A 25,383-nucleotide genomic window follows, 5' to 3' on the forward strand; every position below is an offset into this window, starting at 1 on the left:
TAGATACACGAAAAGGCCTAAGCCTCATGATGTATCCGGCAGCGCAGGAGGGGCATGAATTTCATCATATTCCGGCACATGGGCACAGGTGTGTGATAAATCTCCCCCAAAGCCTGAATGGTTTGATCCAAAATTTAATGGTTGGCAATAGTGAGTGTGAGCCTCTATGGTTACTGCAATATTATCAAACAAGAAAGCAAGAAGATCTCATATGCATATGAGCTGAGTAGAGTCACTTTTTGCATGAGATGAGTCATTTTTTGAGTCAATGAACATTTATTGAGACATACTCAGTACATTACAAACTGCAATTACAGTGTGAAAGCAATTGTGAAACGATTAGATCAGTTGACCTGAGCCTCAGATGACAGGCTAAATGAAGTATCATATAGGCACTGGGGACCTGGGTTCAAGTCCCATGGTCAATATCTGCAAAGTGTTTTTTATGTTCTCTCCGTGTTTGCGTAGGTTCTCTCCGGGTCCTCCGGTTTCCTCCCACACTCCAAAACATACTGATAGGTTGATTACATTGTGAGCCCCATTGGGGGCAGGGACTGATTTGGCAAGTTCTGTGCAGCACTGCGGTATCTGTGTGCGCTATATAAATAAAGGAATTATTATTAATTATATAGGTATAAACCAGATAGACAAAGCTATTCAATATCATATTTCATTAAATTCAGTCATATAGAATGTACCGAATCCTGGGTGTAGATATATCGCAGGTTAACACACTAGGCAACATGAAAAGACAGAAGAGGTTGGGTGAGATGAGTCATTTTTAGAAGCTGGAGAGGCACTAGTATTAGTTTAGTATACCTAGATCCAAATTTTATGTCTTTACTGTAAATAATAATAATTATTATTATATAGACAATTAAAGGGGTAGGGACAGGGTAAGACACTAGGCAACATGAAAAGAGGGAAGAGGTTGGGTGAGATGAGTCATTTTTAGAAGCTGGAGAGGCACTAGTATCAGTTTAGTATACTTAGATCCAAATTTTATGTCTTTACTATAAACATTATTAGAAACCTAGCCACTCTCTTTAAGGTCCATTCCATTCCAAGGAAAACATACAACTGTCCAGACATAGTATCCCCATGGTGTCATGAGATGTGGATTGGTGTAGGATAAGGATCAATCCAAATAAGTTGGACAAAAACTAAGCTTTAATGATGAGCGCGCCCATTCAGGTTCCAGTACCCAAACCCGAACATTCAATGGTAATATCGGTGCCAGCGAAGCCGTCGGCTGTGGCACATGTGCAATGCCATATTGAGCGTCACTCCCAAATCTTCAAACTTTTCCCAGCGCCATTTAAAGAGTTAACACCCACAATCAGTACCAGCACCTATTGCGGATGTTACCTGCGGGGGGGGGGGGGGGGTGAGCCCGAGTGCTGGACTTCTGGATCTGAACGCACAATGATTAGCACCAGATTTGGGTCCGCCCATCCCTTTAAAGCTTCTTTATGGTATAGGAGACAGCGCCCCCTATAACGATTTTGCTGCCTCCTGGATTGAAGGGAAATTCCGCTAACATCAAGTTATCCCCTTATCACAGTGTTGGGGGTAGTGAAGATCCCACTGATGGATAACGAGAGCGGGGATTCCGTGGAGCACGGTATTCTGCTACTTCCATCGGTGAATAGATCGGTGGACAGATGTGGGACAATGGGGGTACAACAAAATCCCCATTCTTGTGATTCATGAAAGGAACCCCCACCGATTATCCCCTATCCTATGTAAGCTGGCACAATGGCTGAGTGGGTAGCACTTCTGCCTTGCAGCGCTGGGGCCCTGGGTTCAAATCCCACCCAGGTCAACATCTGCAAAGAGTTTGTATGTTCTCTCCGTGTGTTTGTGTGGGTTTCCTCCGGGTACTCCAGTTTCCTCCCACACTCCAAAACATACTGTTAGGTTGATTAGATTGTGAGCCCCATTGGGGACAGGGACCAATGTAACATGCTTTGTGCAGCGCTGCGTAATCTGTGTGCGCTATATAAATAAAGAATTATTATTATTATTTTTATTATTATGCCCCTTTAAGTGTCGTTCACCATGTTCTGTACATTCTCTTCCCGGTGACTGCCTGCAGCTTATGTGATACGACGTCTCCGTCCCTCCTCTCAATAAAAGGCGCCATTAGAGTGTCATTAGGTCCGTTCTGGAATTGCATTCGCTGTATTTTGCTCAAAGCTTATTACCATCCTCATTAACTGCGCTTGTCATTTTAATTAACCAAAAGCTTTGCTTTCCCATCTAATCTTTCATTTGTGTTTTACACCTTCAGACGACTTTAGTTCCTTGACTTGCGGGCGCCTTCCTCTAAAAGGGTCCAGTTTTTTTCTTAATGAGGGATACAACACAACGGTCCTATACAAGGACACACTTAAAGGGATCTGTCTGCAGTTTAGACCATACAGTGGCCTGGAGATCTGTGTAATCATACCTTTGTGTATGTAGTTAGTAGCAGCAGGACTGTGAAAAGTACATTTTACATCCATACAGTGGAGTAACTTGAAGTTGATGGGCCCCAGTGCAAAATCTGTGCCAGGCCCCCTACGATAATCTATGGTTTATAATACTAGTCTCCTCATATGGGAAAGTAACACCTGTTACGCCCCTGTATCCATGTCTGCAAGGGTTTTAGTCTTACATCCTGAAGAGCTTTCCCCTCTATTATGTTAAAGGGAGTCAACCAGCTCCGAAAATTACATCACATGTAAGGTACTTTATATGTTTCCCATAAGAAGTTAAAAAAAACATTATGGAACTTAAAACATACAATGTATTAAAAAAAAATGTTGTCATTGGCTTTTAGCCCATTAACCTACCACCCCCCTCAGATAGGATATGAAATGTCCTTCCAAGAATTCCCTCATTTTTGTAAAATCTCAACCATTTACCTACAAAAAAATCTCCTCCAAAGTCATGTGAAAATGAGCAGAGAAGAGTCATATTTTTCCTGAGATGAGTCACTTCAGACTGTCACAGTTCAGACTGTTCTAGCACTTAGAAACCTGTTTTTGGTGTCATAGTAAAGAATAAAAAAACCTTTTTTCATACAACATAAGGTTTGTGGTTCTATGATTTAGAGAGCCAGAGATACTGGAAACAGAGGAACTGGAAACTTTTCTTTAGCTCGTATTTCCCACTATGTCCTTTGCAGTCTGTATCTCCGGTTATGTAGCTCGCAGAGCAACAACCCTGATGTGATCTGAAAGATAAGATTCTAATTTTTGGCAGGTTTCTAGGTACTAAGGAACAAAACATGGGCCATCTGAATGATGCTGTCCTGCAGGCTCATAACATGACTCATCTCTGATAAAGTATCACTCTTCTCAGCACATTTGTACATGACTTTGTAGAAGATATTTTTAAGTTAACATGAGATTTCTCCTAAAAGAGGGAATTCTGGAAAGGAAATTTTAACCCCTAAGGGGCTGGTAGTTTAATGGGGTAAAATCTGGAGACCTGGAAATCAGATATTTTGATAGAAGAATGTGAGAGATTCTTAAGTGCAGCATCTAAGGTCATACAGATCAATAGTAAAATATACCAGAGAGGGTAAAGGATGATCCAATGGGGTCAAGGACAATCTACCACAAGGAGGATGCAGGAAAAAAATAGAAAAAAACTCTGCTCAGCAAATCTCTTGTCTGTGAAGATGTCAATCAGGGGGAGTGGGCGAGACCCTCGCTGCCATCATGTGAATCACTGGGGGCTGTACAAACGCTTCCATGTGCTTCCCCACTATCCTGCCACCCACACTGACTGCACCCATTACATGATGTCACATAGGGATGTGCGGACCCCAACCTATACATCATTATACATGTAAAATCCCATTATATTGAAGAATATTACATGTACAGTATATACATCACATCCCCCGTATATATCCAGTACAGTATATACATCACATCCCCCGTAAATACCCAGTACAGTATATACATCACATCCCCTGTATATACCCCAGTACAGTATATACATCACCCCCCTGTATATACCCCAGTACAGTATATACATCACCCCCCTGTTTATACCCCAGTACAGTATATACATCACACCCCCTGTATATACCCCAGTACAGTATATACATCACACCCCCTGTATATACCCAGTACAGTATATACATTACATCACCTGTATATACCCAGTACAGTATATACATCACATCCCCTGTATATACCCCAGTACAGTATATACATCACATCCCCTGTATATACCCCAGTACAGTATATACATCACACCCTCTGTATATACCCAGTACAGTATATACATCACATCCCCTGTATATACCCCAGTACAGTATATACATCACACCCCCTGTATATACCCAGTACAGTATATACATCACATCCCCTGTATATACCCCAGTACAGTATATACATCACCCCCCTGTTTATACCCCAGTACAGTATATACATCACACCCCCTGTATATACCCCAGTACAGTATATACATCACACCCCCTGTATATACCCAGTACAGTATATACATTACATCACCTGTATATACCCAGTACAGTATATACATCACATCCCCTGTATATACCCCAGTACAGTATATACATCACATCCCCTGTATATACCCCAGTACAGTATATACATCACACCCTCTGTATATACCCAGTACAGTATATACATCACATCCCGTGTATATACCCCAGTACAGAATATACATCACACCCCCTGTATATATCCAGTACAGTATAAAAATCACATCCCCTGTATATACCCCAGTAAAGTATATAAATCAAATCCCCTGTATATACCCAGTACAGTATATACATCACACCCCCTGTATATACCCTGTACAGTATATACATAACACCCCCTGTATATATGCAGTACAGTATATACATTACATCACCTGTATATACCCAGTACAGTATATACATCACACCCCCTGTATATACCCAGTACAGTATATACATCACACCCCCTGTATATACCCAGTACAGTATATACATCACATCCCCTGTATATACCCCAGTACAGTATATACATCACCCCCCCTGTTTATACCCCAGTACAGTATATACATCACACCCCCTGTATATACCCCAGTACAGTATATACATCACACCCCCTGTATATACCCAGTACAGTATATACATCACACCCCCTGTATATACCCAGTACAGTATATACATCACATCCCCTGTATATACCCCAGTACAGTATATACATCACCCCCCCTGTTTATACCCCAGTACAGTATATACATCACACCCCCTGTATATACCCCAGTACAGTATATACATCACACCCCCTGTATATACCCAGTACAGTATATACATTACATCACCTGTATATACCCAGTACAGTATATACATCACATCCCCTGTATATACCCAGTACAGTATATACATCACATCCCCTGTATATACCCCAGTACAGTATATACTTCACACCCCCTGTATATACCCAGTACAGTATATACATCACATCCCCTGTATATACCCCAGTACAGTATATACATCACCCCCCCTGTTTATACCCCAGTACAGTATATACATCACACCCCCTGTATATACCCCAGTACAGTATATACATCACACCCACTGTATATACCCAGTACAGTATATACATTACATCACCTGTATATACCCAGTACAGTATATACATCACATCCCCTGTATATACCCCAGTACAGTATATACATCACCCCCCCTGTTTATACCCCAGTACAGTATATACATCACACCCCCTGTATATACCCCAGTACAGTATATACATCACACCCCCTGTATATACCCAGTACAGTATATACCTTACATCACCTGTATATACCCAGTACAGTATATACATCACATCCCCTGTATATACCCCAGTACAGTATATACTTCACACCCCCTGTATATACCCAGTACAGTATATACATCACATCCCCTGTATATACCCCAGTACAGTATATACATCACCCCCCCTGTTTATACCCCAGTACAGTATATACATCACACCCCCTGTATATACCCCAGTACAGTATATACATCACACCCCCTGTATATACCCAGTACAGTATATACATTACATCACCTGTATATACCCAGTACAGTATATACATCACATCCCCTGTATATACCCCAGTACAGTATATACATCACACCCCCTGTATATACCCAGTACAGTATATACCTCACATCCCCTGCATATACCCAGTACAGTATATACATCACACCCCCTGTTTATACACCAGTACAGTATATACATCACATCCCCTGTATATACCCCAGTACAATATATACATCACGTCACCTGTACCCTTTGTATATACCCCAGTACAGTATATACATCACACCCTCTGTATATATCCAGTACAGTATATAAATCACATCCCCTGTATATACCCAGCACAGTATATGCATCACACCCCCTGTATATACCCCAGTACAGTATATACATTACATCACCTGTATATACCCAGTACAGTATATACATCACACCCCCTGTATATACCCAGCACAGTATATACATCACACCCCCTGTATATACCCCAGTACAGTATATACATCACATCCCCTGCATATACCCCAGTACAGTATATACATCACATCACCTGTATATACCCCAGTACAGTATATACATCACACCCCCTGCATATACCCCAGTACAGTATATACATCACACCCCCTGCATATACCCCAGTACAGTATATACATCACACCCTCTGTATATATCCAGTACAGTATATACATCACATACCTGTATATACCCAGTACAGTATATACATCACATCCCCTGTATATACCCAGTACTGTATATACATCACATCCCCTGTATATACCCAGTACAGTATATACATCACATCCCCTGTATATACCCAGTACAGTATATACATCATACCCCCTGTATATATGCAGTACAGTATATACATTACATCACCTGTATATACCCAGTACAGTATATACATTACACCCCCTGTATATATGCAGTACAGTATATACATCACACCCACTGTAAATACCCAGTACAGTATATACATTACATCCCCTGTATATACCCCAGTACAGTATAAACATCACCCCCCCTGTTTATACACCAGTACAGTATATACATCACACCCCCTGTATATACCCAGTACAGTATATACATCACATCCCCTGCATATACCCCAGTACAATATATACATCACGTCACCTGTATATACCCCAGTACAGTATATACATCACATCCCCTGTATATACCCCAGTACAGTATATACATCACACCCCCTGTATATACCCCAGTACAGTATATACATCACACCCTCTGTATATACCCCAGTACAGTATATACATCACACCCCAGTATATACCCAGCACAGTATATACATCACACCCTTTGTATATAACCTGTACAGTATATACATCACACCCCCTGTATATACCCCAGTACAGTATATACATCACACCCCCTGTATATACCCCAGTACAGTATATACATCACACCCCCTGTATATACCCCAGTACAGTATATACATCACACCCCAGTATATACCCCAGTACAATATATACATCACACCCTCTGTATATACCCCAGTACAATATATACATCACATCCCCTGCATATACCCAGTACAGTATATACATCACACCCCCTGTATATACCCCAGTACAGTATATACATCACATCCCCTGTATATACCCAGAACAGTATATACATTACAACACCTGTATATACCCAGTACAGTATATACATCACACCCCCTGTATATACCCCAGTACAGTATATACATCACACCCCCTGTATATACCCAGTACAGTATATACATCACACCCCCTGTATATACCCCAGTACAGTATATACATCACATCCCCTGTATATACCCAGAACAGTATATACATTACAACACCTGTATATACCCCAGTACAGTATATACATCACACCCCCTGTATATACCCCAGTACAATATATACATCACACCCCCTGTATATACCCAGTACAGTATATACATCACACCCCCTGTATATACCCCAGTACAATATATACATCACATCCCATGTATATACCCCAGTACAGTATATACATTACAACACCTGTATATACCCCAGTACAGAATATACACCACACCCTCTGTATATACCCAGTACAGTATATACATCACACCCCTGTATATACCCAGTACAGTATATACATCACACCAACTGTAAATACCCAGTACAGTATATACATTACATCACCTGTATATACCCAGTACAGTATATACATCACATCCCCTGTATATACCCCAGTACAGTATATGCATCACCCCCTGTATATACCCAGTACAGTATATACATCACACCCCCTGTTTATACACCAGTACAGTATATACATCACACCCTGTATATATCCAGTACAGTATATACATCTCACCCTCTGTATATACCCCAGTACAGAATATACATCACACCCCCTGTATACACCCCAGTATAGTATATACATCACACCCCCTGTATATACCCAGTACAGTATATACATTACATCCCCTGTATATACCCAGTACAGTATATACATCACACACCCTGTATATACCCCAGCACAGTATATACATCACATCCCCTGTATATACCCCAGTACAGAATATATATCACACCCTCTGTATATACCTCAGTACAAAATATACACCACACCCCCTGTATATACCCCAGTACAGTATATACATCACACCCCCTGTATATACCCTGTACAGTATATACATAACACCCTCTGTATATTTCCCAGTACAGTATATACATCACATCCCCTGTATATACCCAGTACAGTATAAACATCACATCCCATGTATATACCCCAGTACAGTATATACATCACATCCCCTGTATATACCCCAGTACAGAATATACACCACACCCCCTGTATATACCTAGTTCAGTATATACATCACACCCTCTGTATATACCCAGTACAGTATATACATCACATCCCCTGTATATACCCAGTACAGTATATACATCACATACCCTGTATATACCCAGTACAGTATATACATCACATCCCCTGTATATAACCTGTACAGTATATACATCACATCCCCTGTATATACCCCAGTACAATATATACATCACATACCCTGTATATACCCAGTACAGTATATACATCACACCCCCTGTATATACCCCAGTACTGTATATACATCACATCCCCTGTATATACCCAGTACAGTATATACATCACACCCCGTGTATATACCCAGTACAGTATATACATCACACCCCCTGTATATACCCCAGTACTGTATATACATCACATCCCCTGTATATACCCAGTACAGTATATACATCACACCCCCTGTATATACCCCAGTACTGTATATACATCACATCCCCTGTATATACCCAGTACAGTATATACATCACCCCCTGTATATATCCAGTACAGTATATACATCACATCCCCTGTATATACCCCAGTACAATATATACATCACGTCACCTGTATATACCCCAGTACAATATATACATCACCCTCTGTATATATCCAGTACAGTATATACATCACACCCTCTGTATATACCCAGTACAGTATATACATCACACCCTCTGTATATACCCAGTACAGAATATACACCACACCCCCTGTATATATCCAGTACAGTATATACATCACATCCCCTGTATATACCCCAGTACAGTATATACATCACCCCCCCTGTTTATACCCCAGTACAGTATATACATCACACCCCCTGTATATACCCCAGTACAGTATATACATCACACCCTCTGTATATACCCCAGTACAGAATATACACCACACCCCCTGTATATACCCAGTACAGAATACACATCACATCCCCTGTATATACCCTGTGCAGTATATACATCACACCCACTGTTGATACCCCAGTACAGTATATACATCACATCCCCTGTATATACCCCAGTACAGTATATACATCACACCCTCTGTATATACTCAGTACAGTATATACATCACATCCCCTGTATATACCCAGCACAGTATATAAATCACACACCCTGTATATACCCCAGTACAATGTATACATCACATGCCCTGTATATACCCAGAACAGAATATGCATCACAACCTCTGTATATACCCCAGTACAGTATATACATCACATCCCCTCTATATATACCCTGTACAGTATATACATCACACCCCCTGTATATACCCCAGTACAGTATATACATCACATCCCCTGTATATACCCCAGTACAGTATACACATCACATCCCCTGTATATACCCCAGTACAGAATACACATCACATCCCCTGTATATACCCTGTGCAGTATATACATCACACCCCCTGTATATACCCCAGTACAGTATATACATCACATCCCCTGTATATACCCCAGTACAGAATACACATCACATCCCCTGTATATACCCCAGTACAGTATATACATCACACCCCTGGATATACCCCAGTACAGTATATACATCACACCCCCTGTATATACCCCAGTACAGTATATACATCACACCCTCTGTATATACCCAGTACAGTATATACATCACATCCCCTGTATATACCCAGCACAGTATATAAATCACACACCCTGTATATACCCCAGTACAATGTATACATCACATGCCCTGTATATACCCAGAACAGTATATGCATCACAACCTCTGTATATACCCCAGTACAGTATATACATCACATCCCCTCTATATATACCCTGTACAGTATATACATCACACCCCCTGTATATACCCCAGTACAGTATATACATCACACCCCCTGTATATACCCCAGTACAGTATATATATCACATCCCCTCTATATATACCCTGTACAGTATATACATCACACCCCCTGTATATACCCCAGTACAGTATATACATCACATCCCATGTATATACCCCAGTACTGTATATACATCACATCCCCTGTATATACCCAGTACAGTATATACATCACATCCCCTGTATATACCCCAGTACAGAATATATATCACACCCTCTGTATATACCCCAGTACAGAATATACACCACACCCCCTGTATATACCCCAGTACAGTATATACATCACATCCCCTGTATATACCCCAGTACAGAATATATATCACACCCTCTGTATATTCCCCAGTACAGTATATACATCACATCCCATGTATATACCCCAGTACAGTATATACATCACATCCCCTGTATATACCCCAGTACAGTATATACATTACAACACCTGTATATACCCCAGTACTGTATATACATCACATCCCCTGTATATACCCAGTACAGTATATACTTCACATCCCCTGTATATACCCCAGTACAGTATATACATCACATCCCCTGTATATACCCAGTTCAGTATATACTTCACATCCCCTGTATATACCCAGTACAGAATATACACCACACCCCCTGTATATACCTAGTTCAGTATATAAATCACACCCTCTGTATATACCCAGTACAGTATATACATCACACCCCCTGTATATACCCAGTACAGTATATACATCACATCCCCTGTATATAACCTGTACAGTATATACATCACATCCCCTGTATATACCCCAGTACAATATATACATCACATACCCTGTATATACCCAGTACAGTATATACATCACACCCCCTGTATATACCCCAGTACTGTATATACATCACATCCCCTGTATATACCCAGTACAGTATATACATCACACCCCCTGTATATACCCAGTACAGTATATACATCACATCCCCTGTATATACCCAGTACAGTATATACATCACCCCCTGTATATATCCAGTACAGTATATACATCACATCCCCTGTATATACCCAGCACAGTATATACATCACACCCCCTGTATATACCCAGTACAGTATATACATCACCCCCTGTATATATCCAGTACAGTATATACATCACACCCTCTGTATATACCCCAGTACAGAATATACACCACACCCCCTGTACATATCCAGTACAGTATATACATCACATCCCCTGTATATACCCCAGTACAGTATATACATCACATCCGCTGTATATACCCCAGTACAGTATACACATCACATCCCCTGTATATTCCCCAGTACAGTATATACATCACATCCCCTGTATATACCCCAGTACAGTATATACATCACACCCCTGTATATACCCCAGTACAGTATATACATCACACCCCCTGTATATACCCCAGTACAGTTTATACATCACACCCTCTGTATATACCCAGTACAGTATATACATCACATCCCCTGTATATACCCAGCACAGTATATAAATCACACCCCCTGTATATACCCAGTACAATGTATACATCACATCCCCTCTATATATACCCTGTACAGTATATACATCACACCCCCTGTATATACCCCAGTACAGTATATACATCACACCCCCTGTATATACCCCAGTACAGTATATACATCACATCCCCTCTATATATACCCTGTACAGTATATACATCACACCCCCTGTATATACCCCAGTACAGTATATACATCACATCCCATGTATATACCCCAGTACTGTATATACATCACATCCCCTGTATATACCCAGTACAGTATATACATCACATCCCCTGTATATACCCAGTACAGTATATACATCACATCCCCTGTATATACCCCAGTACAGTATATACATCACATCCCCTGTATATTCCCCAGTACAGTATATACATCACATCCCATGTATATACCCCAGTACAGTATATACATCACATCCCCTGTATATACCCCAGTACAGTATATACATTACAACACCTGTATATACCCCAGTACAGATTATACACCACACCCCCTGTATATACCTAGTTCAGTATATACATCACACCCTCTGTATATACCCAGTACAGTATATACATCACATCCCCTGTATATACCCCAGTACAGTATATACATTACACCCCTGTATATACCCCAGTACAGTATATACATCACACCCCCTGTATATACCCCAGTACAGTATATACATCACACCCTCTGTATATACCCAGTACAGTATATACATCACACCCCCTGTATATACCCCAGTACAGTATATACATCACATCCCCTGTATATACCCAGCACAGTATATAAATCACACCCCCTGTATATACCCAGTACAATGTATACATCACATGCCCTGTATATACCCAGAACAGTATATGCATCACAACCTCTGTATATACCCCAGTACAGTATATACATCACATCCCCCCTATATATACCCTGTACAGTATATACATCACACCCCCTGTATATACCCCAGTACAGTATATACATCACACCCCCTGTATATACCCCAGTACAGTATATACATCACATCCCCTCTATATATACCCTGTACAGTATATACATCACACCCCCTGTATATACCCCAGTACAGTATATACATCACACCCCCTGTATATACCCCAGTACAGTATATACATCACATCCCCTGTATATACCCCAGTGCAGAATATATATCACACCCTCTGTATATACCCCAGTACAGAATATACACCACACCCCCTGTATATACCCCAGTACAGTATATACATCACATCCCCTGTATATACCCCAGTACAGAATATATATCACACCCTCTGTATATTCCCCAGTACAGTATATACATCACATCCCATGTATATACCCCAGTACAGTATATACATCACATCCCCTGTATATACCCCAGTACAGTATATACATTACAACACCTGTATATACCCCAGTACAGAATATACACCACATCCCCTGTATATACCCAGTACAGTATATACATCACATCCCCTGTATATAACCTGTACAGTATATACATCACATCCCCTGTATATACCCCAGTACAATATATACATCACATACCCTGTATATACCCAGTACAGTATATACATCACACCCCCTGTATATACCCCAGTACTGTATATACATCACATCCCCTGTATATACCCAGTACAGTAATATATACATCACCCCCTGTATATACCCCAGTACAGTATATACATCACACCCATGTATATACCCCATACAGTATATACATCACACCCCCTGTATATACCCCAGTATAGTATATACATCACACCCCCTGTATAGTATATACATCACACCCCTGTATATACCCAGTACAGTATATACATCACATCCCCTGTATATACCCAGTACAGTATATACATCACCCTCTGTATATACCCCAGTACAGTATACACATCACATCCCCTGTATATACCCAGTACAGTATATACATCACATCCCCTGTATATACCCAGTACAGTATATACATCACCCTCTGTATATACCCAGTACAATGTATACATCACATGCCCTGTATATACCCAGTACAGTATATACATCACACCCCCTGTATATACCCCAGTATAGTATATACATCACACCCTCTGTATATACCCCAGTACAGTATATACATCACACCCCCTGTATATACCCCAGTATAGTATATACATCCTCCATCCGCTGACTCCCTGCATCCCCTGTACCAGGCAGCCATTACCGTAATGCTCAGAGTAGAGGCGCACTGCCTGATTGACAGCCTATATCCATAGAAACAGAGCAGCAGAGACAGTCCATAGCAGGCGGCTGTGCTGTGCGATGCTCTGCCATATACGGCTGCGGGGACAAGGCATTAGATGCTTTTTATTCCCCTGCATGTGAGATCATTCACTAACCTTATTCTATCAGAAGGGTAATGAGGATCTGGAGGGGGAGACTATTGCCCCCCACCATGCCCTGTGCATAGATCTGCAGACCACCACCGACTCATCTGCTCTTTTCTAGCCTTACGTTTATTTATTTTTTTTCTATTTCCTGTATTTTTTTGTAAATTTTTTTTTTTGCTACCTCTAGATAGATGATTGCTACATTGTAAATATCTGGATCCTTGCGTCTTCTGCTTCTCGGAGGATCCTCCGTGATCTCTTGGATTTCCTCTTTTCTCTTGGGGGTGGTAAGTGACAATGTGACAATCTGCAATGTGTGATGGGTCTGGGGGCTGCATATCTATGCATGACTTGTGTAACTTTAGGGGAGGGGGGGGGTCAGTTTTTGGGGGGCGGGCAGGTGTTGCATGCAGAATATAATGTGATGCTGATGGATGTTATTATAGATATAATATATTATATACATAATATAATACATCATCCCCTTTAAGTAAAGGGGGAGTAGAGTGAATGCCAATAGGCATCTGTAGGATATAAAGGCCTTATGTCTATATTCTATATACATCCCCCCCTCCCCCCTCCATCTATTATGATATAACACGATTATCCTCGGTAATGCATTCCTATGGCATCGGACAGTGCCTCAATTTTTTTTTTTGGGGCTTGGTGATGCAAATATGACAAATTCATTAGGCCTAATGTGCAGATGGGATCAAATGCACATGAAGAATATTCAATTATTGGGGAAGCAGAAACAGATCCTACTAAATCCCCTATAAGAGGAGATGCAGAAAGCATCAGGTAGTGCGGGGCTGAGACGTCTTCATTAGCAGGGGATGGGATGGTTCTGCTGTCCGCACCATCTGGATATTAGTGATTTTAGGACTTTAGGAAAGTTCACGTTGACTTGTATGACCCAGAGTATGATCTAACTTTGATGCCAGTTCTGGAAAGTCCTGGTAATCTATAGATTATAGGATTTCCATATATATTTATACAGCACCAATAGCATTGTATGTATGGTATTATCCTAGCTTGTCTTCACTCATTAGGAATATACAGAGACAACGGTAGCCAATAGCTGTACTATTAGGATTTTTGGGTTGTGTAAACTGGAATCCAGTAGCTTTACTTATAGAATTTTGGGGTGTGGGACTGGGAGTCAGTAGCTTTACTATTAGGATTTAAGAGTGTGGGATTAGGATCATGTAGCTTTACTTGTAGAATTTTGGGGTGTGGGACTGGGAGTCAGTAGCTTTACTATTAAGATTTAAGAGTGTGGGATTAGGATCCTGTAGCTTTACTTGTAGAATGTTGGGGTGTGGGATAGGAAACCAAATAGTTTTATTTATTCTGATATTGGGGTGTGGGACTAGGAACCGGGAGCTTTAATGGTAAGATTTGGAGATGGAGTGCGGGATTGGGATCCTGTAGCTTTACTTTTGGGGCATGGGGCTGGGAGCCAATAGCTTTACTATTAGGATTTTTTTGGGGGTGTGGGACTGGCAGACAGTAGCTTAACTGGTAGGATTTTAGAGTTTGGGACTGGGAGCCTGTAGTTTTCTAGTAGGATTTTGAGGTGTGGGACTGGGGCGAATAGCTTTGCTTGAAGTATTTTGGGGTGTGGGACTGGAAGCCAGTAGCTTTACTAGTAGGATTTTATGGTGTGTGACCGGGAGCCAGTAGCTTTATTTGTAGGATTTTGAGGTGTGGGACTGGGGTGAATAGCTTTGCTTGAAGTATTTTGGGGTGTGGGACTGGAAACCAGTAGCTTTACTAATAGGATTTTATGGTGTGTGACCGGGAGCCAGTAGCTTTATTTGTAGGATTTTGAGGTGTGGGACTGGGGTGAATAGCTTTGCTTGAAGTATTTTGGGGTGTGGGACTGGAAGCCAGTAGCTTTACTAATAGGATTTTATGGTGTGTGACCGGGAGCCAGTAGCTTTATTTGTAGGATTTTGAGGTATGAATCTGAGAGCCAGTAGCTTTATTTGTAGGATTTTGTGGTGTTTGACTGAGATCCAGTTGCTTTAGTAGTAGGATTTAGGTTTGTAAGACAGTAGTTTTATTAGTAGGGTTGTGAGGTTGTGTGAGGAAATATGCTGATTCTATGGAGATGTTTTTCTTGGATCAGTTAAAATGAAGGACTTGTGTGTTGTAATGAAAGTGGGCATCAAATTTGGTCAAATTAGTGTTTAAATTCTTAAAAGGGTATTCAATGCCAGACCGGTGGGGAGAGGGGGGGACAAGACTGTCTGCATAAGCATGATGTACCCATAGAGTTATAGTGGCGACCTCCTCTACGGCTTCATTCACATACATAGTACTAAATGTAAGACATCATTATTACTCGCCTGACTACCCATGACTGAGCCCTCCACATGACTGCAGGAGCCCATCAGGTACAAACTTCTGCCATTTCTTTGGTATATAGAAAACCCCAAAACCAAATAGAATTGCAAAATAATATTGGGGTAGGTCCATTGGTTTGAATTAAAGTTGTGTAATTCTTAATTTATCCTGCAGGGAAACACTTGCTGTTACGTTTCCACCACAGATTAATAGCTTGACTGATGTTTTGAGCCGCAGTACTGCACACAACCTGATACATTGTGTGGCGCTATTTTAATGCAAGCAGCACCTGTAAAGGGTGTTATGATTCTGGGGTCTCCTCAAATCTTGATAAACTGAATACAAATGATGTAATAGAGAACCTGATTGTTTATGGTATTAAAGGGGCGGTCTGGCTCTGACATAAAGTGCTTGTACTACTCCTGTCGCTGAGCTGTGTGTGATAGTATAGCCAATGTAAATGGAAATGAACTGCAGTACCAGATACCTCCCAGTGGACAAGAGTGGTGCTGTTTCTAAAAGATCAAAACAGATGTGCAAAGAATGAACCCCCTTTAAGCTATGGCAAGAGCAAGGTGGCAACTAGTTGCTATGGGCAACAAAGAGAGTTTCTCTTTCTGTCAGCTATGATAAATGAGGCCTAGCGTGTAATACCTCAAGCAGGACCTGAGTGGGCGGCGCAGGATTTCTATCTTTAGTTACACTTTGAATCTCGCTGTCACACACCGCTCCCTCAGGCCCAACACTGGGCAAAACATTTGTGGGCCTCATTTATCAATATTGCCTCAGAAGATCATTGTATATATTTCACGTAGCAACCAATCAGGATTCAGCTTTCATTTTCCCAGAAGACTGTTTTATGAATAAACCTATTGTAGTATCTGTTACTGGCCTATGTTTACTACAGTCACTTTTTTTCCCCCGACCCAGTGTGCGTGGATATCAGATTAAGGAGCCCCCTAAACCCCCTGTTTTGGCCAGAATGTTTTCATTCCACACCCCATTGTGGCAAATACTTTTAAGATACCTTCCTACTTTTGTGATGAAGAAATAGGGCAATTTTTTTTTTCGTATAATAAAGCATGCCCTTTGCCCCACCCCCTAGTATCCCACACCGTATAATAATTGGATAAATTGCCCGTCGGGGCACGGGAGAGGAGGAGAGGGTGAGCACATGTCTTACCTTTTCCCCTGGGTACGGAGCGTTATGGTGCCGCACATGTGCTGCATCATACCTCTCCATGCAACCATTGCTGGCCTATGGGGGACGTATAAACGGTCATGTGAATGTAACCTTACACTGTAAATGCCCCATTCCCCCTCCCTTCTAATTGTGCCCACTTCTCTGTTCTCCCTCTTATTGTGCCCCCTTCTCTGTTCTCCCTCTTATTGTGTCCCCTTCTCTGTTCTCCCTCTTATTGTGCCCCCTTCTCTGTTCTCCCTCTTATTGTGCTCCCCTTCTCTGTTCTCCCTCTTATTGTGCTCCCCTTCTCTGTTCTCCCTCTTATTGTGCCCCCTTCACTGTTCTCAATCTTATTGTGCTCCCCTTCTCTGTTCTTCTTATTGTGCCCCTTCTCTGTTCTCCCTCTTATTGTGCCCCCTTCTCTGTTCTCCCTCTTATTGTGTCCCCTCCTCTGTTCTCTCTCTTATTATGCCCCCTTCACTGTTCTCCCTCTTATTGTGCTCCCCTTCTCTGCTCACCTCTTATTGTGCTCCTTTCTCTGCTCCCCTCTTATTGTGCCCCTTCTCTGCTCTCCCTCTTATTGTGCTCCCATTCTCTGCTCACCTCTTATTGTGCTCCTTTCTCTGCTCCCCTCTTATTGTGCCCCTTCTCTGCTCTCCCTCTTATTGTGCCCCCTTCTCTGCTCTCCTCTTATTGTGCTCCTTTCTATGCTCCCCTCTTATTGTTCCCCTTCCCTGCTCTCCCTCTTATTGTGCTCCCCTTCTCTGCTCCCCTCTTATTGTGCTCCCCTTCTCTGCTCCCCTCTTATTGTGCTCCCCTTCTCTGCTCCCCTCTTATTGTGCTCCCCTTCTCTGCTCCCCTTCTTATTGTGCCCGTCTTCTCTGCTCCCCCTCTTACAGCACCCCCTTCACTGCTCCCCCCTTACTGTGCCTCCTCTTCTGCTCCCCTTCTTACTGATACATTCCTATAAAGGCTCCTCCTTTTCTACCCCTCTTGCTGTGCCCTCTTCTCTGCTCTCCCTCTTATTTGCCCTCTTCTTATTATTGCCCCCTTTCTCTGTTCCCCCTCTTTTTGTAACTCCCTCCTCTGCTTCCTCTCTGTCCCCCTAGAGCAGTGATGGCAAACGTTTTAGAGGCCGAGTGCCCAAACTACAACAAAGACCTGCTTATTTATCGCAAAGTGCCAACACAGAAATTTAATTTGTGATTTATACTCCCTTCTCTGTCACAGTTTTCATTGATACCAGCCCCTGAGGACACCAATAAAGCAGAAAATAGTCCCAGGTACAGCTGTCACTTTAAAATAGCTCTGTGCACAGCAAGTCCTGGGCTGTCTGGGACTGCAGGAAGATGCCTGGAGTCATCACTGGTGATGGCCTGAGTGCCCACAGAAAGGGCTCTGAGTGCCACCTCTGGCACCAGTGCCATAGGTTAGCCATCACTGCCCTAGAGGATGCCGATAGAGTTGATCTCCCACAACATACCCCCCACCGGGCAGGACAGCGGGATGGAACCCAAAATCCGGAATTGCTCTGCTGCATCAGGGACAGTTGGGAGATTTTGTGTCCCTGCCTCTGTTGTTCCCACTATTTTTTTTTATCCCGCACCTTATTGTAGCTGATATTTTTCAGTCCCTTCACCAGCCGAGGTCAGCGCTTTTGAATCCCAACACCTGCTATTGTCAGTATTTTTAAATGCCTCCCCCTCTTATGGCTAGTACTTTAGAATTTTGCCCCCTGCTGTAGTCAGTATTCTTAAATGCCCCCACCTGTTGGGGCTAGTAATTTTGCATCCTCCCCTTGTTATGGTTAATCTTTTTGAATTTTGCGCTCTGTTTTAAAATCCTGGCACCTTTTGTACTCTATATTTTTTGCATATATACCACTAAGGCTAAGGATTGGCTGAAATGATCACCTAGATATACAGCGACTTCCCTGCTGCAGTGATTTAACGTGCAGAGCTAGCGGGATAATAGAACGCATAAAACCTCTTTAGGGCTTATTCGTACGGCCGTGTCAGTCATATTTTGCGGAAGTTATTTACGATGCAGTGTTTCCCGCTGGATAACTATCCCAACTGTAATCATGTTTTCAATATCCGACACGTGTCCCGAGGGGGTAACAGCCCAACGCGGTCCATAGTTCAGTCCACAGGCTGAATGCGTAAGTGTGAATAAGATCTTAAAGAATATTTATCCTCTGTGCACAAGATGGGAGTGAAAAATTATGCAGAACCCGTAAGCTCCTCCGTTCAGCTCTGGATTTCCGGGTTTTGGAAGTTCTGTTGGCCAGTAAGGAAGTCCATAGAAGGCAATGGAGCCCCAACCTATGTTCCATTGACCTCTACAGGGTTAGGGACCCTGTTCGATTTTTACTCATGGCGGTTTTTTGTTTGTAATCAGCCCCATTTACGTCTGGCATTTGTATGTGTATTAAGGGCCCCCCTGAGCCACCCCTTTATATAATAATCCATTGCCTTTTCACCCGTGTAGACATCGATCTTCCGCAAACAGGTCATAAGGTGTGAACCCTGCGGCACATCATGAGATCCTATCATGACATTGTCAGAAGATGACCTTGAATGTTTTCCCCTATTGTCACAAACACAAGCGCAGCCTAACAATAGCGGAGCAGATAGTAGCATGCGAGCTGCTGACGCCGGGGATTTCTATCTTATTTCGTGGGGGATTAAGTCACAGTCGGCGTTGATCATTCCCCCCCCCCCCATATACAGTGTCCCATCAGTCATTGTCACCAATCACCAGCATGGAGTAATTAGTTTCAGTCAGCAGCGCTAAACACCACGGCTCCCATTTTTACGCTTTGGACAGGTTCATTTACCCATTTTTGAGTGATTTAGTGTTTATAGCAGATTGACCCATACGTAGTAAACAAGCTGTGTCTGTCCAATGTCCTCGCTACGCATTCGTCTGACGCTCCAGACGTGACATGAGAACCGAGTTGACCGTCTCTATCACCTCTAAATGACCTCTTTTGTTTAAGCACCATAACGCCATTTCCACGCTCCGCACTTCAATTGCTCTTCAGCCGGGCCCGTCAATTTCCATTTCATTTATCGCTGCCTGTATTTTATGGGCTGCGCTACGTAGGACACATTTACTGTGCGTCTTCTATAGTAGCCTGTTGTTTTAGCTTATCATATTATGTAGATTTTTGTGGGGTGCGTTGATTCTAAAACGGGGCATCAATCATTATTGTGCCCATATAGGTCATTAGGCATTTGAAGCTTTGGCGTTGAGGATGCCACCTCCCTAGCCAAACCACTATACACTATAGAAATGTGGGCACAGGGGATCATAGTAAGGAAGCAGTGGGGGCAGAGGTGGTTGCCCTATGTAGGAGATGAGGCAGACAATAGGGCATAATTGTAGGGGTGAATAAAGGCTTAGGTAACTAAGGGGATCTAAGAGATATCCATGACTTCCAACAGGCCCTCGAAAGAGGTACACAAGTCTCACCACTAACCCTGCCCCTAGTGTGCCCACAATGCATATTAAAGTTCCCCACGTAGTATAATTCGCAGTGGTGTAACTTGAAGCTGATGGGCCCTAATTCAAAGTCTGTGCCAGGCCCCTGACTACAATGTTTGGAATATAGTACTAGTCTTTTTGTGTGGGAAAGTGACAACTTATGGGCCCCCTAAGCCTCTTGGGCCCAGATGCGACCACACTCTCTGCACCTCCACAAGTTACGCCCCTTATAATTTGCCTTCCCACTGTAAAATGCCCCTATTTTGGGTCCCTCCTCTTTATATTGCCCCCTAACTGATTATTGGCCCATTTTTGCTGTTCACCTACAGCAGCTCTGCCCTTTTGTCCTCCCAGAAACATCTCAAGGGGAGAGATGCTGTGGGTGAGCAGCAAAAATGGTCCATACGTAAATCTGAAACGGGCAGGCGGGATGATGTCATCACATCGTGTCTGCTGGAACCTGCCGCACACAGCAGTGGCAGAGGCTCAATGGTGATGTAGGCAGCTCAAGGCTTCCTGCTTCACCATTGTAGTCAACTCTGTACTCCTGGAGAACATACCGTAGATAGACTCGCACCCTGGAACAGGATGAAGTGAACGGGGACGGTTTATGAGGTATAAGATGCCTCTTTTCAATTTCAGGCCTCTCGTACTATAAACAAAACATTATATCTAAGGAACCTGGATAAGTATATGCAATGGGGCCCAGCAGGCAGTAATAGTCTCCAGAAATGGGGGCGCAGGAGGCCATAGTGGGGCTCAATTTTTGGAATATTGATGTGAATTGTGGACAGGGCCTAGCGGGAATTACCATTACTAGAAATTGGCATAAATTATGGTGCATATTTACACCTGCTCATAGAACGATCCCGCCAAAAGATGGACAGAAGTCATTAAAAGGCAAGTCCCTAAAATGAATAAACTCACTCCCTATGTCTTTACATGGGATTTAAAGCTTGATATCTAAAAATTTTACCTCAGACCTCATTGAGATAAATAGATGAATCGGCACAATATATTTTTTGATATTTTTATATAAAAGTACTGCTGTTCTTCAGATGCCTGAGCTGCGAGTTATGTTGACTCGTCTGTTTTCTCCAGGTCACAACATATGTCAGCCGCCAGTTAGTTCACCTGAGGCAGGTAGTACGACATAAATCTTAGTTAATCCATTATTTTCTATTTTTTTTTCCTTCTGGACGTTGCCTAAGGGCTCAGCGGGATATATAATCAATGAAATAGCCGACTCTAGTGTCTGGCCCAGTTTCTCGTGACCCAATGTATATCCCTGGTGACCCATTACTTGTTGTTGCCTAGAGAATACTGAGAGACAAACCATATGGAGGTTTAATGATGGCAACTAGAAGCAGAACGATGAACTCTTCCAATGCCGGTTCATGTCACCACCCATTACCGTATTTTTCGCACAAAAAATCCTTTGATTTTCTCAGAATTCAACGGTGCGCCTTATAGTCCAGGTCGCCTTATATATGAACCGTACTTACAGACAACAGCTGCCTTGAACTGTGCACAGGTCTGCCACCTGCTGGGCATTCATCAGGTGTGCCTTATAATCTGGTGCGCCTTATAACATGGTGCGCCTTATATATGAACTTAGACGTTTTAGCAGGCATTTATTGATGGTGCGCCTTATAATCCAGTGCGCCATATAGTCCGAAAAAAACAGTATTTTGATTGTATCCATTATTGTTACGTTTGCTGTGATAAAGAACCCCTATAAGGGTTCACAGCACCTTCAGGGCCAAATCTTGGGCTTACACTATACTTGTTGGGTGAAACTTTTCCTTAATCCACCTTAAGAGCACTCACCGCCACTGATCAAAAGGAAAATTGGATATAAGGTCTAGTCTACTATAGGTCTTCAAGGTATTATAGCAAGTTTGATTTCTATCCCCTGTCCACAGGATAAGGAATAACAATCTCAGTGGGGGGGGGTCCTACTATTGGAACCACCAATGATCACAAAAACACGGCTCCCTTTCTTGCTAAGCGTTGGAAGTTGCCAAGAACATTGCTCGGCTGTCTCCAGCACTCTCATTGGATAGTAGATGGGAAATGCTGTGCTCAGCAATTTGTGACCTTTCCATAGTATTGAATGAAGTGGCAGAACACATGCTCGATCTGTTGCTACATAAGATGGTTAGTACATAGCCACCATTCTTGTGATCATTGATGGTCCCAGTACCTGAACCCCTCAGATCAGATTTCTAATATGGGAAAAACAATCTAGTTCAGGAAGTTGGAGCGTGAATGAATAATTACCCTATATACTGTGATTAAGAAATTGGTTGTTTTTACTGTGACTGCTAAATAAAAATTTCCACACCACGTCCCTGATTTTTATAAAAAATATTCGCAGACTGTGCTCCCTGCTTACAAAACAAAGTCCACACTGTGCCCCTAAATTAGGTAAATATCCACACTACGCCCCCGATTATAAAAAAAATTAATGCTCTTCGACAAATTTGTACCCCATGCTGTTTTTTTCAAAGATCTTTTCAAAACTTATGGACTTCAGACTCAAACTAGTTTGTTATTAGCCAAGAGGGCGGTTATCTGTTATGCTCTTTGAGGGTGTGTTTTTGTGGCTTATATGAGCCAATAGCCATAGAAAATGGGTGGGTGGATTTTAAAGAAACAAAGAAAGGTTCAGGTATGCCTTTATACCCCCTATAGCCCCTAAAATCTTCACATGCTTCATAGCAGCTAAAGGGATGTCCGAAAACCACCCCAGATCTTGTATTTTTACCACAATCTAGTGATGAATAAGATTTATGTTTCCATTTCCCACACAACACAGTTCTATAAAGTTTTCATTCTAAAGTATTTGGCCAATTACATCTCCTAATCCTCCCGGATCCATTGTTCCCTTTACGTAAGAACACATTCCTTGACTGGTATCGACTGCGGTGATGACTCAGGACTGTTACCTAAGTGGAAAAATGTGCAGCAGAGGATTCACAATTACATTTTCATGAATGTTAAATCTTTTATAGGCAGCTGCCTCCCTTTAAAGTAGAAATTCGTGTGCGAGAGGGCAGTCGGGCGATCATTGAATGTGACAGCAGGTCAACTATTGTCCCGACACTTTCTTTGGGGTTAGAAACTTTGCATTAGGGTCAATCTGAAAGGATTCTTCGCTTTTCTTCTGTTCCTTCTATCTATCAAAAGGGTTAAAAAAATGCACAGAATATTACCAAAATATACTAAATTATCACTATTCCACAGAGGTCATGCACTAATCCTTACTGGAAAGGTCACTAAGTTGAAAGAAAACTTCTTCTTTCTCCACTTTTTTGGCTTTGTTTGGTCTCCCCCCTCAGACTGTGAGCAACCACAAGACAAATTTTTTATTAATGGTTTGACATTTACTGTCTACATACAATACCAGAACTGGGAAAGTAGGGTCGGCTTTCCATTCTGCAATTTCAGGGAACCTTTGGAGGACCTTTAAAGGACCTACATGGGTCCTTTCATACATGAGTTTTTCTCTGACTGTATGAGTTTTTCATGACTGGAGGTCACCTTTTTTTATTATCTTAACTTTAATTGGTGGTTGGTTTGGGCCCCCTAGAGGTCTTGGGCCTCAGGCGGCCACCCAGGCCGCCCTTATAGTTAATAAGAGGGTTACTCACATACACTTATGGTGGATTATCTTGGAAATTGCTGTGAAACAACAAGTGCACTCAATAGATCTGTGCCGGGTTGCAGTGGCATTTAGGCCATCATCTAGGAAATTATTAGTGAGACATATATTTACTGGGGGGATGATTAGGACAGCCATGGGCCCAGGGCCCAGAGGATG

The 25,383-nt window shown here is 42.2% G+C and overlaps 1 protein-coding gene and 1 long non-coding RNA gene across 7 annotated transcripts in view; one reads left to right on the forward strand and one right to left on the reverse strand.

Annotated features, from left to right (window-relative positions):
• Positions 1–292: 292 nt before the first annotated feature.
• LOC140126243 (uncharacterized) lies at positions 293–14,462 on the reverse strand. The gene is made up of 3 exons (XR_011854788.1): positions 14,368–14,462; positions 3,563–3,602; positions 293–597 (listed from the first exon to the last, which is right to left on the reverse strand). It is a non-coding gene; the product is annotated as an uncharacterized lncRNA (long non-coding RNA).
• The window catches only part of ANKS1B (ankyrin repeat and sterile alpha motif domain containing 1B), an 84,586-nt gene continuing 73,621 nt past the window's right edge, over positions 14,419–25,383 (forward strand). For 2 of the 6 annotated variants that reach the window (XM_072145463.1, XM_072145464.1), the window contains exons 1-2: positions 14,429–14,524; positions 14,721–14,820. In XM_072145463.1, the coding sequence (XP_072001564.1) occupies positions 14,504–14,524; positions 14,721–14,820 (121 nt within the window). In that variant the 5' untranslated portion in view covers positions 14,429–14,503. Of the gene's footprint in view, positions 14,821–25,383 lie in introns of all 6 variants that reach the window. The other 4 variants (XM_072145461.1, XM_072145460.1, XM_072145462.1 and 1 more) reach the window with 4 other exon arrangements.

The sequence above is a fragment of the Engystomops pustulosus genome, chromosome 4 (assembly GCF_040894005.1).
Source record: "Engystomops pustulosus chromosome 4, aEngPut4.maternal, whole genome shotgun sequence".
Taxonomy (NCBI): Eukaryota; Metazoa; Chordata; class Amphibia; order Anura; family Leptodactylidae; genus Engystomops; species Engystomops pustulosus.